Genomic DNA, 17,742 nt, shown 5'->3' on the forward strand with positions numbered 1-17,742 from the left:
CCCAAATTTTCTATTTTTTTATTTGCAGGTATCCATTTTTATTTTAGTTGGTGACTGTGGACTTATTTCTTTACCCTAAAAAGCTTGCAAGCAGGCTTGCCTGGCAGACATCTCATGCTGGATGAAAATATATCATCTCCAACCCAACCTCGCTAAAACCAAGCTTCTTGTGATTCCAAGGAGCCCAGCAGTTCAGCACAATTTCACCATTCAACTAGACTCGTCAATGATCACACCATCCAAGACAGCCAGAAATCTTGGGGTTGTGTTTGGCAATCAGTTAAACTTTATGGACCTCATTGCAAGGACTGCCAGATTGTGCAGATTTGGTCTGTACAACAAAAATCAGGCTCTTCCTATCTGAGCAAGCCACACAACTCCTCGTCCAGGTGCTTGTGATATACAGGCTGGCCTACTGCAATGGTCTTCTGACCTTCCTGCATGTACATTCAAACCTCTGCAATTGATCCAGAATGCAGCTACGTGATTGGTCTTCAACGAACCCAAAAGAGCACACATCACGGCTCTCTTCATCAAACTGCACTGGCTGCCAGTGGTTGCTTGGGTTAAGTTCAAGGCATTGATGCTTGCTTACAGAACCACCGGCTCTGCACCCCCGTCTACACTCACTACTTCAGGTCCATGTGCCCTCCAGAAGTTTGCATTCTATGGGTGAATGGCACCTTATAGTACCATCTCAAAAAAATCACTGTCCAGGACTTTCACTTCAGCTGTTGCTCGCTGGTGGAATGACCTGCCAAACTCCACCCGTGCAGCCGATTGTCTAACATCCTTCAAAAATCAGCTAAAGACACAGCTCTTCTGTGAGCACTTGACCCAATCCCTTTAGTGCTTCTTATAAAAAAATAAATAAAATAAAAAAAATATATACAGTTGAAGTCAGAAGTTTACATACATTTAGGTTGAAGTAATTAAAACTAATTTTTTAACTACTCCACAGATTTCATATTATCAAACTATAGTTTTGGCAAGACATTTAGGACATCTACTTTGTGCATGACACAAGTAATTTTTCCAACAATTGCCTACAGATTGTTTCACTTTTAAGTGACTACATCACAATTCCAGTGGGTCAGAAGTTTACATACACTAAGTTAACTGTGACTTTAAGCAGCTTGGAAAATTCCAGAAAATGATGTCAAGCCTTTAGGCAATTAGCTATTGATAGGCTAATTGGAGTCAACTGGAGGTGTACCTGTGGATGTATTTTAAAGCCTACCTTCAAACTCAGTGCCTCTGCTTGACATCATGTGAAAATCAAAAGAAATCAGCCAAGACCTTAGGGGAAAAAATTGTGGACCTTCACAAATCTGGTTCATCCTTGGGAGCAATTTCCAAATGCCTGAAGGTACCACGTTCATCTGTACAAACAATATTACGCAAGTATAAACACCATGAGACCATGCAGCCATCATACCGCTCAGGAAGGAGACGCATTCGGTCTCCTAGAGATGAACGTAGTTTGATGCTAAAAGTGCAAATCAATCCCAGAACAACAGCAAAGGACCTTGTGAAGATGCTGGAGGAAACAGGTAGACAAGTATCTATAGCTTACAGTAAAAGTCCTATATTGACATAACCTGAAAGGCTGCTCAGCAAGGAAGAAGCCACTGCTCCAAAACCACCATAAAAAAGCCAGACCACAGTTTGCAAGTGCACATGGGGACAAAGATCTTACTTTTTGGAGAAATGTCCTCTGGTCTGATGAAACAAAAATTGAACTGTTTGGCCATAATGACCATTGTTATGTTTGGAGGAAAAAGGGTGAGGCTTGCAAGCCAAAGAACACCATCCCAACAGTGAAGCATGGGGGTGGCAGCATCATGTTGTGGGGGTGCTTTGCTGCAGGAGGGACTGGTGCACTCCACAAAATAAATGGCATCATGAGGAAGGAAAATTATGTGGATATATTGAAGCAACATCTCTAGACATCAGACAGGAAGTTAAAGCTCGGTCACAAATGGGACTTCCAAATGGACAATGACCCCAAGCATACCTCCAAAGTTGTGGCAAAATGGCTTAAGGACAACAAAGTCAAGGTATTGGAGTGGCCATCACAAAGCCCTGACCTCAATCCGATAGAAAATTTGTGGGCAAAACTGAAAAAGTGTGTGCGAGCAAGGCCTACAAACCTGACTCAGTTACCAGTTCTGTCTGGAGAAATGGGCCAAAATTCCAGCAACTTATTGTGAGAAGCTTGTGGAAGGCTACCTAAAATGTTTGATCCAAGTTAAACAATTTAAAGGCAATGCTACCAAATACTAACAAAGTGTATGTAAACTTCTGACCCACTGGAAATGTGATAAAAGAAATGAAAGCTGAAATATATAATTCTCTCTACCATTATTCTGATATTTCATATTCTTAAAATAAAGTAGTGATCCTAACTGACCTAAGACAGGGAATGTTTTCTATGATTATATGTCAGGAATTGTGAAAAACTGAGTTTAAATGTATTTGGCTAAGGTGTATGTAAACTTCTGACTTCAACTGTATACATATATATAAATCTCATTCTCCTTGCTAGGGGTATCTCTCAAAACAGTTATGAAACTTTGCATTCATTTATCAATAAAAATGTAAACAGCATGTTTGGTTATGCTGTTAATCGTTTGTGCCTGTGAACCAGCTGCTGGCTTGGATCATCTGACAATGGCTATTTTAAAGGGCCACAACCTTTGTCCCCAGATCACATGAATATGAGCTCACCCCCAGGTAAAATATTAATCCACTTTAATTCCTCCTCCTCATAAAAGAATGTCATCAGTCGCTCAGGAGCATGACTAAATCAGTTTCTTCATATTTATGCATTGTCTTTATTTGTCCCGTAAATGAAAAACAATATAACAAAATGTTAATACATTAATAAATATTCAAAGCAAAATCTTTTTACAGTCACACACACACACACACACACATATATATGTGTAAAAAGATATACACATATATATACATAAGTACATGTGCTAAAAAAACACTTCTGTCCTCAAGCTAAAGAAAAACTCAAAATGGCAGAAAAGAATGTCAATGATTTCACATTTTTAATTTCAAAGGCATCGGTAACCATGGCGATTCAAACCACAGAGGAATAAATAACAAGTGATCTAAAGAATGTATTGCACAGCTGCAAATAAAAACAAAAACAAAACATAGTGCAAGTTAAAGTTTCTCATAACACCTGTCTCTTTGTTTTTAAATGTATCTGCAACTAAATAAAAGTGGATGAAAAAGAAGGATGAGATAAAAGAAGCACCTGCTTCCTATTTTATCATCATCCTCACCGTGATCATCTGTCTTGGCAGCTAGTAAAACACAGTCTGTCACATGATTCACTGCATGTCCAGGGCAACACTGTGCACTTGACTTCATTTGGCAGAAAATACAAAATAAAACTTCATAATAGCTGTAATAAAATGTCTTCTCTGTGTATATTTCAAGCTCGGATTAGTGTTCCCTGCATGTTTGCATGTGTTTACAGACAGCTGATGAGATGCATAGAAACTAAAAAACAGAATGAGATCACCGCTGCTCATAAAGGAGACAAAGAGAGAGAAAAGTTTACAGGAGCTGATCTCTCATGCAGCATATCCGAGCAACACAGAGCAAGGCAGCTTTCTGTTCAGATTTAAGCAAGTGTGCTTCTTGCAGGATGTGTGTGTGTGTGTATTTCCTTTATTTGCACTATTCCCTGGCTTCCTGCACTCCGATCAGCAGCTGGGAGTGAGCGTGGCCTCTTCTCCTTCTGACACATGCAGAGGTCTGACATTAGAGAAGAATGCGTTTGTGTGTCTTCTCACACCTCTGCCCCCAGTTCAATCACTCCCGTCTCTATAATGGGAACCAGTTTATCATCCACCTGGACCAGCAAGATGGTCTTATCAATGTGAGACCGACTAACTGGGTCACGACTGCAAGGCACCCAACGATAAACCACCTACAGAGTAAAACAGAGAAAGAATGCAGTGGCAGAATTAACAGAGATGGAGAAATTGATTTCTTTTAAATCTTTACTAAAGCATCAAAACCACTGAACAGTTGCTACACTTTTGAGCGTAAAAAAATGACTCTTTCTCTAAACACCTGCAATGCAGTTTAACCATGGCTGAAATAGCTTTGTATTGTTACAATTAAGGCCCAAACATATCTCCTTACTATGAAAATTAGGCTCACTATAGATTGCGTCTTATTTATAAAACTCACCGCTATTTGTGTGGTGCAAAACCATCTGCTTGGAGCAGGTGGTAAATGGAATTTCAGTTGAAACAAATGTTTGTGAACATTTTCTATTGACCATGGCAGCAATTATTCATCAAATAATGGAGATGCATGTTATAACTGGGTATATATCCATCGAAGTGATATAATGAAGTAGCTTTTGGCAAAAGTATGTCAGATCACGGTATTTTGCTTCATCCTCCACAACCTCGCACTTAGAACTGACCGAAAATTTCAGGAATTGAGCTGTGCAAATTGCGTTAAAAGTGAATTTGCACAATTACATAATATGCGTAATTTATATAAATGGCACTATCAGTGGGAGAAATTCGTTTTAGTGGATTCCCCTGAAGAAAAGCATGTGTGATGTACTTACATGACCCTCCATGCCCTCTAGGGGGCTCCACTCTCTCCAAAAGTTGCGTCCAGCTCTCAGTCTCATGCTCTCATCCGGCCACACAAGCTCCTTCCTCTTAGACTGATTCATCACGTCCAACACCTGACTCACATCCACAATCTATACACGTACAAATCAGAACATGCATGCATGCATTTTGTCATAGCAACAAATTTCAAAGTGTTATTTGTGCATCACTAACGTCACCAAACAGAATTGCAAAAAAAAGGACAATTTTCAAACAAGCTCCCCGAACACTACCCTATCTGTCACTGATTGAAAAATTACATATCACCTTTAAATGTAACCTGTATGAAAAAGACCTCTCACCTGCACCCTGTAGGAGATATCGTCCCTCCTTAGACAGGACAACGAGGGATTGTGATGATGATGGTGGATGTGATGAAGATGATGGTGTGGGTAAAGATGGTGGTCTGTCCCCAGCCCTAAGGCCTCGTTTCCCAGCAGTCCTGCGAGTGTGTGGGCATGCCGTTTGCAGGGGGGGATGGAGTGGGCGGAGAGGGAGCTAGAGGGGCCAGGCAGGTCAGGGGCAGCTGAGGCGTTAGGGCCCAGCCGGAGCTGCAGTGAGGTGGGCAGCGTGCGGAGAGACAGCTGGCTGCTGGAAGAGCGTCTGCAAGGCTCCAGACCCGTTACAGACGTGCGGAGTGAAGACTGGCGGCTGCTGCTGTAGCGATACGAGGAGGACTGACTTACAACAGACGCACGAGCGGGAGACTGACGCACTAAACCAGACAGTACAGACTGAGAACTCTGACTCGTACCTGAACAAAGAGAGAGATTATTGTATGTTACTACCCTCATTTATTTAACTTTAATTTTATTTGACACGAGTGATAGACTGATGTATATCGACACAAGTGATAGACTGATGTATATCGACCAGGGAGATAAATTGGCTGATATTTGGCCACCTTGAATTGCGAACAGTTCCAAAATCTACTAACAGTCAATGGATAATGCACCTTTTTGTTTTCAAATATTTTTCTAGTAAATATTAGGGTTAGGGTAGGTTTTCATGTAGGGTTAGGTTTTCATGGGTTTTCATCATCATAAATGTTCTAATTTGTACTAGCATTTATCATATATTCATTCTCTGCTGGCCACGCCACACTCTGTTACTCTCTGTCCGCTCCCTGTATTCTGTATTTAGGTATTAAGTTATCCAGTCATTGAAAAATCCATTCAAGTTGACCACTATTTGCACTTTACTCTAAAAAAAATGTTTTTTACTTTGAGAGATGAGGCCTCATTAGAACACAGAATGTATAATAGTGAGTAAAAGTGTGTGTGCAACTGTGTTTTAAACCAGTAAATTTGTTGGTGTGTGATTGAGTGTGTTTACCCAGAGAGTGAGCTGTGTAAGCATGCAGTGCTGTGGGTCCCGAGCTGCGCTGGGAATCACTCGCTCCTGTCCCAGAATTTCCAGAGTTCCCACTGCCACACGACAGACCTCCTGCATCACAATCTTCTACATTACCACCGCTGTTACAGCCAGCACCACAACCCTTTCTCAGTCTACAGAGAGAGAGAGAGAGTGAGCAAGAGAGAGAGAGTGATATGAATACAATGACATAAAAAACAACACTTTTGGCTAATCGATTAAGTTATGACATCTCTTATACATATAGATCAAGTGGGGTTTATTCGGGGCCGCAGCTCTTCTGATAACATTAGGCGTTTCATCAATATCATGTGGTCAGTGGCGAATGATCAGACTCCGGTCGCTGCCATCTCACTTGACGCCGAAAAGGCATTTGATATGGTAGAATGGGATTATCTTTTTAAGATTTTGGAAAAATTCGGGTTTGGGAGTATGTTTATTGGATGGATTAATTTACTTTATAGACACCCAATAGCGGCGGTACAAACAAATGGATTAATTTCAGATTATTTTACTCTGGATAGGGGCACCCGGCAGGGTTGCCCTCTTTCCCCATTATTGTTCTGTCTTGCCCTGGAACCATTAGCAGCCACGATAAGAAAGGAGGATGATTTTCCAGGTGGCGGCGGGAGGTGTGGTGCATAAGCTTTTGCTTTACGCAGATGATATTTTATTATTTGTCTCCGACCCTTCTAGAGCTATGTCTTGCCTCCACAGAATTATTAATTCATTTTCTAAGTTCCTTTTCTCAGGATACAGAGTTAATTGGTCTAAATCTGAAGCTTTGGCTCTGACAGCGTACTGCCCAATAACGGCCTTTCAGCCGGGCGCCTTCCAGTGGCCCAAACAGGGCATTAAGTATTTAGGCATTTTATTCCCAGCAAATTTGTCTGATTTAGTTAGAGTTAATTTTGACCCCTTAATAAAAAGGTTTTCAAGCGATGTGGGCAGGTGGGCTTCATTACACTTATCTATGATTGGGAAGGTTAATGTTATTAAAATGAATTGTATTCCAAAATTCAACTACCTGCTACAATCTCTCCCTGTAGATGTCCCCCTCTCTTATTTCAAGTAACTTTATAGCATAGCGAAGTCCTTTATTTGGAATGGGAAACGTCCCAGATTACATTTCAGTAAATTGCATAGGCCGACTGACAAAGGTGGACTAAGCCTACCCAAGATTTTGTTTTATTATTATGCGTTCGGTCTCAGACATTTGGCTCATTGGACGCTTCCACCTGAGAGAGCCCCTCCCTGGTTTTGTACTGAACAGGAAGTTCTTGCCCCTATTTCGCCATTGCAAAGCCTTTCCATCAAACTAACCGGCGAAGTTAAATTACACCCCGTTATCTCGCATTTGCACTCAGTATGGACAAAAGTGTCCAGAGTGTTTAATTCGGACATTCATTTAAATATTGCCTCGAGCTTAAGGCTGAACTCCAAATTATGTATTAATAAGTCCCCTTTCTGCTGGTCAGAGTGGATTGTGAGGGGGGTTACTACACTCGGTTTGAGTGGAGTGTTGAGATCCTTTGAAAATTTGGTTCAACATTTTGGGATTCCCAGATCTCAGTTCTTTAGATATTTACAGCTGCACCACCTGCTTTGTTCTATTTCTGGGAGTAGCATACACCACCCTAAAGCGTTAAGTGGTGCCACTCACCCCCTGAGTGGTGATTACTGCTTTTGGAAAAGGCATCAGTGTATTACTCCCTGCTAATTCAGAGTCTGGGGGACGGTGCTTTAACTTCTACCAAGAGATTATGGGTGAAAGATTTAAACTTGGTATTGGAGGAGGGAGTGTGGGCTAGGATTCTAAAAAAAATCAAGTCTGCATCTAGAGATGGGTGCGCCTTATGCAATACAAGATTTTACATCGATTCTATTGGACCCCCTCTAGATTGTATAGGCTTGGTCTTAAAGACACACCCACCTGCTGGCGATGCCAAATAGAGGATGGAGACATAACCCATGTCTTTTGGGGGTGTGTTAAGATCCAGGAGTTTTTGTTGAAGGTTTAGAGCTTTGTGTGTGATGTATTGGGCACTCGGGTTTCATTTTGCCCCAGACTCTGTATTTTTGACAATGGGGCAGTCATCGGTATTGAGAATAGACACATAACGAGTTGGGTCCTAACCAGTGTCATGATCGCCACACAGATACTTTTAAGGGGATGGAGGTCAGCTGGATTTTACATATCTGTTGAATGCTCAATTCTGATTGGTCAATCTGAAATCAAATATATTTGTATACTGACCGCTAAAACTAAAATTGTCCCAGACAACAAATTTCCTACACAGTGCTAGTATAGTCTCGCAAATCAACATGTTATGCCCATATATTTATTTGGTAAGTCACTGTGTAAAAGCAGGATAATTTACAGTCAGCCGGTCATTATTACAAAATAAACCTTTTCAGGATGATACAAAGGGTCCTGGTAACTCTGTCGGGAACTTTTTTTGTTTTGCATTAATAACTGGCTGATTGTCCATTACGCCTTACTTACATTCTCTCTTAAACAAACACACCTGTGCCAAGTATTGACGATAAAGTTTTGTATGTTAGCGATGCTGATTGGTCCTCCCAGTATGTGTCCCAGCTGTGGGTGTGTATTACAGTAAGAAGTCGTCAGGGGAGACACATAGATGGGGTATCCGATCGGCTGGTCGCAGGAAGAGTTGATCATGTTTCGTAGTGCTTGCTTGGCATTCTGTATGCTTCCGCGCTCTGGGTTTCTGTTCCGCAAAAACACCAATTCCTGCTGCTGCCCCGCCCATAGGCCACGCACACACTCTTTATTCACCTGAGAGAACAGAAACAGATAGAAAATCAATTGCATGGCAATAATTTAAGACTTGTCTTCCCTTTGGTTGCCATAAAATTTACTTTTTCTCTCTTTACTCTTTTCCATTATATCCTGTCTTTTTCTCTTGCGCTCTCTCACCTTTATGACCCTGAAGCTGAGGTAGCGTCGGTTAAGCATGATAATCTTGTATTCGTTGGTCCCCTCGTCCAGCACGTGTCTGAGGGCAAGCAGAGAGGGGGAGTTGGCCAGGACGGCACTGCGCCAGGCTGGGTCACCCTCGTGAGCGATGACCAGAGTCTGCTCATGAGAAGAGATCGCCTCAAATAACACTGATGACTCTTCGTATTCATCAGGAGACGTAAAGTGATCCTGCAGTGAAAATGAGAGATAAAAGTGAACAAGAAATCCAAATGGACTGTTTCTACTGCATACATTTCTAATTGAATATCCTGTTTCATTTAGAAATGTCTCATTACAGAAGTAAAATGGGTTGCGAACAGTTTTTTGTGATGACTTAACTCTGATTAAAATTTATTTAATATGTAAATATGCTTTTCTTCAAGATCCTGATCAACAAGTCAGTTTTTATTATGTGATAATTACTGGCTGACAGTACATTATCCCGGCAATTACACAGCTACTCACCAAATAAATAAATAAATAAAGATGAAACACTGATGCAAGTTTATTATGTGAACAGCTACGTAGGCAATCATTTGCCTGGGATAACGGTCAATTGTATAGTTTAGCATTCAATAAAAAATGTTTGCCCCAAAATACAGCGACTGGCAAATCAGAATCAAGTATTCCAGAAAGTCGTGTAATAAGCCTTCATAAAAGATTACATGCCCTCTTGATAAAAATAATATCACAAAGCATAAAATTGCAAAAATCACACATGATAAAGAGAGAACAGCCAAAACACATCACAGATAACATCACATCTCACCTGGTGCAGTTTAAGTGACATGCGTATTCCAGGAACAACCACCTTCCTCAGCAGTTCCATGTCAGTAAAGATCCATTCATCTCTCACAGATGAGATCCGGAAATCTCCCTTAAACAAAGCATGCAGCCCATACAGGAATGACTCCAGATTACTGAGAGAATGCAAACACACATATCAGAACAATCAATACTCAAAGAAACCACAAAAATCTCTCATTATTACAACATTTTTGGAAATCTATAGCATAGAAAACCACGACACACTAATGTTGCGCCCCCACCTGGACATGTGGTGTGATGCAGTTCCCAGAGCTCTCCTCCCCAAAACACAGAGACCATAACACAACAGAACCAGTAGAGAGTCCTTTTCACTGTCCAGTGGCTAAAACAGAGAGGGCAGGTGAAACGACCTTTTACTTTAAATTCAGCAGTTTCACCTTTGCCATCGGAGGTACTTGTGTGAGAGTGTGTCATGATGCAGTATATGTGTGTGTTTTTACCTTCTCTCTCCGTGAGTTGCAGTACTGGATCCAGCTAAGGTAGACGGAGCAGAAACTGTCTCTAGAGATTCCGGCCAATCTGTGGTCATAGTCTTCATCAATATTGGGGTTAAAGGTCGGATCCAGGTCAACATAGTTCCGCTCTCTGCAGCTCTTCAGGCCTTCCAGCAGAGCTTCATTTGCCAGCCACTCCTCCAGTTTAGGAGATGCAATTACATAGTAAATGATGCCCTACACATGTGAACAGACACAAAAACACACTTTTTAATGCAGAAAATAATACATTATTTAATGCACAACTTTGGGAAATTACTTTTTGAATAGTTTTAATTATTATATAACAGTGAATCTTATATAAAATGTCAAGAACATATACAAATCATATTTCACCCCCAAATAAAAATAATTGTATATGTTTTTTTCATTGTGGCATTATTCTCTTGCCAATTAAAAGAATATTCCGGGTTCAATACAAGTAAAGTTCGATTGACAGCATTTGTGGCATAATGTTGACCACCACAAAAATTAATTTTGGCTCATTCCTCCTTTAAAAAAAAAAAAAAGCAAAAATCAAGGTTACAGTCAGGCACTTTCAATGGAAGTCAATTGGGCCAATTTTTGGAGGGTTTAAAGGCAGAAATGTGATTTTATTAACACTTTAATTTTATAAAAGCACTTACATTAATTCTTCTGTTAATACTCATGTATTATTTGAGCTGTAAAGCTGTTTAAATCAAATTTACAGTCATTTTAGGGTTTAAGGGTTTATTGACATTACACTGTCATGGCAACAAACCTGTAAAATTGGATATAACTTTACACAGAAAAGGTTAGTAAGTGATTTTATCACACTAAAATTATGTTAACATGCATATTGTTTACAGTACATCATGTGGCAATACTTTTGAAACAGTAAGTATTTTGACATACAGAAATTGGCCCCCATTCACTTCCACTGTAAGTGCCACACAGATTTTTGCTTTTATTAAAGAAAAGGATGAGCAAGTCAAAGTACATTTTTGTGGTAATCAAAATTATGCCAAAAATGCTGTCTACTGAGCTTAACTTGTATTGAACTCAGAATATTCCTTTAAGAACATTTCCCCACAAATTCTCATTGCCATAATGTGTCTGGACATTATACTTTTCTTTGTCATTTGCATTATTCTCAGTATTTACAGTACTTTAGCAAAACAATGTTTTTTTATCATTAAAATCAGCATACACTAAAGGCTGTACAACAAATACTACCATTATGTATACAATACAAATGTAATAAGATACCATCATTTTTGCACATTACAGAAATGAAAATAACAATATTTTAAGAAAATGAGCTTAAAAGCAAGAAAAATGACTACTCAGCAAAAAATGCAATGGTCCTTAAAATAGATTTCATTGCCTTTAAGCAACATATAATTGTTTTTTTCTTTTGATTTATTGGTGAAATAAGACCTGGACATTTTCTTGACAGGTTTTGTGAGATTCACCCAACTGCTACAATTTATCAGGTGTGTCATTGCTGCAGAGTAGCAAAATCTGATCTAAAATCATTCCAATTGATGTCTAGTCTATAGCCTAAATCTATTTTCAATAGAAGGACTGTCTGCTGACCTTGACGTAATAGGTAGTGAGGATTCGCCGCAGGTCAAACACCTGCAGCATAGAAGCAGCACTGTTATCGGTGATGCTGTAGCCCTCCAGGGCGTATTTAGTGACCAGAACCTCCCAGGCCAACCAGCGCTGGCCAAACGCAGTGTTAAAGGACAGCAGGTGGGGGAGATGACCAGGCTCACAACAACAACAGCCCTCATCCTCTTCAATTCCCTCTGTTATCGCCTCTACCTCTCTCTGCTGGCAATACGTCCCTGAGAGAGCGAGAACAAGAAAACAGCATGAATGAGAGAAGAACAAAAAAAGAGGATATCACTAATTTTCTTGATTCCTTTCCTTCCTAAATGAATCACACTGATAGTTTTAAAGGGGACACTTTTGTGGCATTTTATTTTGTCCTCCTATAGTCAAACTTAGTCAAGGTTTCTTGCAGCTTAAACAGTCATAATTAGTTTGACTTGAGCAACCTCTCTATGACTCTTATAGTTAAACAGGCGGTTTTTGCTCTGTTTATTCACCCTCTCCTCACCCCTGAACTCCAATCCTCGGAGCTGAAAGGTGATGAGTCCATTGCCAATCTCGACGAGGTGAACGAGAGCGTTGAGGTAATCAGAAGCCAGGATGAAACAGTCTCCAGTGCTGTAGTTCCCCCAGCGGCCCAGCTGCAGGTCTCCACACAAATTGTTCTGCAGGGAGCGTGTGAGATGCTCATAGAAGATGGAGTTTAGGTTATTGTCATCTGCCCCTGATTATGTAAGATGGAGCAAGGCCACAAGTTTAGAGAAATAATAAGAAAAATAAGAAAAATGTACAATTGAAAAAAACAAACGGTGCATTATAGAGGAACAGCAGCTTGAAAAAGTCTAGATCACTTTAGATCTCTATGAGCAAAGAGAAACAAAAGATGTACCTGGGCTTCTGTCAAGCTGAGAGGCCAGTCTAGTGTTAGAGTGATCCACTCGCTTAGTACTGAAACACAAATTACAATAACAATCATGCAAAAAACCTTATTGCTAAGCAAAAAGAAAAATGGAGACAACAGAAAATGTTAATTACTTGTATTCTCTCTCCCAGAAGCGCACAGGTCTTACATAGGAGCTGATGAAAATGGCACTGCCAAGAAAAGGGTTTAGTGGAGTGGAGAACACAGCAGACACGATGGCCTGCACAAACAACATGGCAGAGTCTGGAAGGGGCGGAGTCAAGGAGACAGCCAGCCACTCACACAACACCAACACATATGACTGGATTTGTCAAAGGCAGTAAAATACAGTATGTAAAATCTCAAACAATGTGCATTAAGGATACGCGGCACTGCAAACGGCTGAGCGAAGGCGTGGAAGGCGGAGCCCCAGGTGATTTGCCATGGTGCGATGTAGGTATAAACAAACTTCAACTTATAAAAGAGCTCCCATAACTACAAAACACAAAAACACAACAACTTCGATTTATCCAACAAAGACTTAGCACAGCAGCTTGGTAACTGAAAAACTACAATCTATACAATGTTAACAAAGTGTAATTTCATTTTGTCCCTTACTGGTTTAAACTCAGTTTCTTATCTGCTATCTAATATCCAGAAGTCAATTTACTATTTACCCTGAATTTTAGGCTATAATAACTAATAAAGTGTCTTGAAAACATATTAAAATTGTGTCTGGAAAGACTAGACTCAAGACAGCGACTTCATAAGGTACAGATCCAGGGTACAATAGGCACCTTGCTGAAGAGGATGGACATGATGAAGAGGTCAAGCAGCAATGTCTCGGAAAACTGCTGGTAATCAAACGTGAAGAACAGGACCGTGAAGAGGACAGTGACATACTGATATGTTGGACTACTGAAGGAGGAACGCAGCAGTTTCAGCCCAGCAATAGTTATCATTAGAGCCCCAATCCTGAGAGAGAGAGAGAGAGAGAGAGAGAGAGAGAGAGTTAGAGAGAGAGAGAGTTAGAGTGAGAGAGAGAGAGAGAGAGAGAGAGAGAGAGAGAGAGAGAGAGAGAGAATTAACTGATTGCTTGTAAATGACAGTGTAGAGCAGTGGTTTTCAAATGGCTGGTTGCAACCAAAAACAATTTTGCAGGTCTGTTCTAAAAGGGTCATGAACAGCAGTGAAAAGATAATGCTAAATGCGAATAAGAAATTATGCAATAACCATATAAAAGTGCAGTTATGACATCAAAATAAATGGGACTTTTAAGAGAAAATACTTCAAATATCTTTTGTTGTTGATGTCGAAAAAAGGATGTCCAACAACTGACTAGTGGATTAGTGGGGTCGACTACTAACCAGTTTTTTTTCTAAGCTGCGTGCCAGCGCAGCCGCGCACTTCTGATGTTGCTCTCACGCAGATGGAAATAAACATCAGTGCAGATGGCGGACTTAAGTGTGTGGGAAAACCTAGAAATGTTCTTGAATTAGAGCTAAATGCATGCTTAGTGTTTCCACTGGAGTCCAAATAAATGTCAATTTTTTTCCAGCATAGAGCTGAAGCTTTGAATGAAATCTTATGTGAAAACAAGTTAGAAATATACATTATTGAGTCGTGAAACAACACATAGGCAAGCGCACTATTGGAGAAACCTGTGCACCCAAACAGTTAAATGTGCTTTGTGGTCAATGCCTGTCCTGTGAGCGATGAACATGAACAGTCGATTATGTCTTACGTGAATGCAAACAGGTGCAACAAATCAGGTATGTGTCAAAATATCGGATCTGCGCATGAGACTTTGCAGTGTAAACGCACTAATGCAGCCTAATAGATCTGCTGTTGTCTATTATGTTATTATTAATATTAATCAAACAACAATATTGAAAAGAAAGCCACTGACTGCTCTTTTTTTATTTGTTATTATTGGCCCACAGTGTTATTTATTATTATTACTATGCACCTGAATAATGAAAAAACATGAAGTGTTCACTTAATTGAGAAAATCTAGGCAACATGCCATTGTTTTCATTTACAGTAATATGTTTAAATTTACATTAATATTGCACTTTTTAAATAAAGGAGTGTGTTCAATAGTATATTATCCATTTTTACTATGGTTTTGCGATGGTATTGAGAACCAACTGTCTGGTGTTTTTATGGACATTTTCAACCTTTCCCTCTCCTTGTCTGTGGTCCCCACATGCTTTAAAACATCCACCATTGTGCCTGTACCAAAGCAATCCAAAATTACTTGCTTAAATGACTGGCGTCCTGTTGCTCTGACCCCCATCATTAGCAAATGCTTTGAGAGACTAATCAGAGATTACATCTGCTCTGTGCTGCCTGCCTCACTGGACTCACTGCAGTTTGCATACCGCAACAACTGCTCCACTGATGATTCCATTGCATCTACACTACACACTGCTCTCTCCCACCTGGAAAAAAGGAACAAATATGTGAGAATGCTGTTTGTAGACTACAGCTCAGCATTCAACACCATAGTGCCCTCCAAGCTTGATGTGAAACTCCAGGCTCTGGGCTTAAACAGCTCACTGTGCAGCTGGATCCTGGACTTCCTGTCAAGCAGAAGCCAGGTGGTTAGAATAGACAGCAACATCTCCTCATCACTGACCCTCAACACTGGAGTCCCACAGGGCTGTGTTCTCAGCCCACTCCTGTATTCCCTGTACACATATGACTGTGTGGCAACACACAGCTCCAATGCCATCATTAAGTTTGCTGATGATACGACGGTGGTAGGTCTGATCACTGACAATGATGAAACAGCCTACACAGAGGAGGTGCACACTCTGACACGCTGGTGTCAGGAGCATAACCTCTCATGGTCCGTCCACACTGAGGCCATTGTGAAGAAGGCTCACCAGTGCCTCTTCTTCCTGAGATGGCTGAGGAAGTTTGGAATGAACCACCACATCATCACACGGTTCTACACCAGCACTGTAGAGAGCATCCTGACTGGCTGCATTACTGCCTAGTACGGCAACAGCACCACCTTCAACCACAAAGCCCTGCAAAGGGTGGTGCGAACAGCCAGACACATCATCGGAGGTGAGCTTCCCTCCCTCCAGGACATCTATACCAGGTGGTGTGTGAAAAAAGGAGGATCATCAGAGACTCCAGCCACCCGGGCCATGGGCTGTTCTCACTGCTACCATCAGGCAGGTGGTATCGCAGCATCAGGACCCGCACCAGCTGACTCCATGACAGCTTCTTCCCCCAAGCAATCAGACTTTTGATCTCTTGATCTCTCACGATCAATATACATCAGCACTTTATTAATCTCACACTGGACTATCATATTATATTCTCTCTTAACAACACACTGGCAACTGACTATCAGCCGACTGCCTGAATGTCAGTACAGCACAATACAACCTACTGTATATTTTATATATACTATTTTTTTTATTGTATACTGTGTATTCTATATTGTGTGTATTGTATACTGTACATTGTATATTATTATTTGTATATTGTGTTGTGTGTAATTATGTGTATATTAGATATGTAAATTGTGTTGTGTAAATCTGATGTTTATTGTAAATTGGTATATATCTCATCACTGTCATAACTGCTAAGTTGCTCGGAACTTCACCCTAGATTTTCACCCACTGTTGCACTTGTGTATATGGTTGAGTGATAATAAAGTGATTTGATTTTAATTATCAAGAATTGTGAAATTTTACTGGTATTGCTACCAACAAACATTTTTGTATTTATATATATGTATACTGTATATAAATTAATTTTACTTTTTAATTTTAAGGCCATTTTGGTTACTTTTGTACGCTAAACAATTCTGATACTCTGCTGGGTCGCCACTTGATGTCCAAAGTAAAATCTGGGTCCAGAGGCAAAACCAGTTGAGAAGCACTGCTGTCGTGCAACATTTAGTTAAATCACAAGAATGTTAAAGACAGACAGACACACCATAATCATAATGTGCAGAAGGTCAGTCAGTAGTTAGTAAAAAAAACAAAAAAAAACAATCATAACTCGGAATGGAAAGATATAAGAAAAAGGTGCAATACAGAGGTGGTAATACTGACTCTGTGTTGAGTTTCTTGGGGCTGGCGAGCTCCTGAGCACTGCCACTCAGCTCATTAAGCACAACGAGCGGATAGAGGATGTTCTTCTCCACAAAGAGCAGCCACACATGAGTACGCTCAAACCACATGACATGGGCAGCACCTGCACACAAAACAAACACACTTCAGTACAGTTAATGCTGACTGTATTCCAGCAGAACCACACTGATTTCTTTTTCTGGTGTAGTTTGGTTGTGCACTATAATTCCTGTTATGTGTGAGTGTCTGTGGATGACCTGTAGTTTGACTCACCCCGGATTTCAAACTGATAGTACTCCCTGTTTTTGAGCAGCGGGTGTGAGAAACAGTACCAGGGTAACTGCTTCCTCATTTGGGGCAACAGGTAATGAGTTAACAGCCCTACTGTGCCCACTAGACCATACAGAACATAGCTCAAAAAGGGCTAGGAGAGAAGAAAGTGAGACAGTGTAAGAGGCAGAGGGACAAGAATGGTTCTGAACAGTGTACACACTTGCATTTTGATACTGGTATATTTGCCTAGCTGATCTCCCAGCCTGGCCGAGATGGTGTTTAGCTGGTAGTCCAGCTGGTTTTCCAGCATGATCAGCTGACAAGTGCCCAGAATGCCTCTAAAAACAGCAAAACAAACAAGCCTTGCTTGTCCAGAGTAGGAGAACAGTTAACCAACTTAGTTCAGCAGATTTGTTTGACTATTACTGTTTTGCCTGTACTTTGATTTTAATGTATTCAATGTACACTCACTGACCACTTTATAAGGAACACCTGTACACCTACTCATTCATGCGATTATCTAATCAGCCCATCATGTGGCAGCAGT

At 40.6% G+C, this 17,742-nt stretch overlaps 1 protein-coding gene across 3 annotated transcripts in view; it reads right to left on the reverse strand.

The window, feature by feature from the left end:
* Nucleotides 1–3,045: 3,045 nt before the first annotated feature.
* LOC127413878 (pecanex-like protein 1) overlaps nucleotides 3,046–17,742 on the reverse strand; it is a 42,093-nt gene continuing 27,396 nt past the window's right edge. For all 3 annotated transcript variants that reach the window (XM_051651418.1, XM_051651419.1, XM_051651417.1), the window contains exons 20-36: nucleotides 17,196–17,346; nucleotides 16,905–17,046; nucleotides 13,623–13,800; nucleotides 13,212–13,320; nucleotides 12,960–13,089; nucleotides 12,814–12,872; nucleotides 12,433–12,648; nucleotides 11,904–12,157; nucleotides 10,290–10,520; nucleotides 10,071–10,171; nucleotides 9,791–9,941; nucleotides 8,980–9,210; nucleotides 8,564–8,838; nucleotides 5,997–6,169; nucleotides 4,964–5,415; nucleotides 4,613–4,753; nucleotides 3,046–3,955 (exon numbers count right to left, since the gene is read on the reverse strand). In XM_051651418.1, the coding sequence (XP_051507378.1) occupies nucleotides 3,815–3,955; nucleotides 4,613–4,753; nucleotides 4,964–5,415; nucleotides 5,997–6,169; nucleotides 8,564–8,838; nucleotides 8,980–9,210; nucleotides 9,791–9,941; nucleotides 10,071–10,171; nucleotides 10,290–10,520; nucleotides 11,904–12,157; nucleotides 12,433–12,648; nucleotides 12,814–12,872; nucleotides 12,960–13,089; nucleotides 13,212–13,320; nucleotides 13,623–13,800; nucleotides 16,905–17,046; nucleotides 17,196–17,346 (3,135 nt within the window). In that variant the 3' untranslated portion in view covers nucleotides 3,046–3,814. The remainder of the gene's footprint in view (nucleotides 3,956–4,612; nucleotides 4,754–4,963; nucleotides 5,416–5,996; nucleotides 6,170–8,563; nucleotides 8,839–8,979; nucleotides 9,211–9,790; nucleotides 9,942–10,070; nucleotides 10,172–10,289; nucleotides 10,521–11,903; nucleotides 12,158–12,432; nucleotides 12,649–12,813; nucleotides 12,873–12,959; nucleotides 13,090–13,211; nucleotides 13,321–13,622; nucleotides 13,801–16,904; nucleotides 17,047–17,195; nucleotides 17,347–17,742) is intronic.

This window comes from Myxocyprinus asiaticus, chromosome 23 (genome assembly GCF_019703515.2).
Source record: "Myxocyprinus asiaticus isolate MX2 ecotype Aquarium Trade chromosome 23, UBuf_Myxa_2, whole genome shotgun sequence".
Lineage (NCBI taxonomy): Eukaryota > Metazoa > Chordata > Actinopteri > Cypriniformes > Catostomidae > Myxocyprinus > Myxocyprinus asiaticus.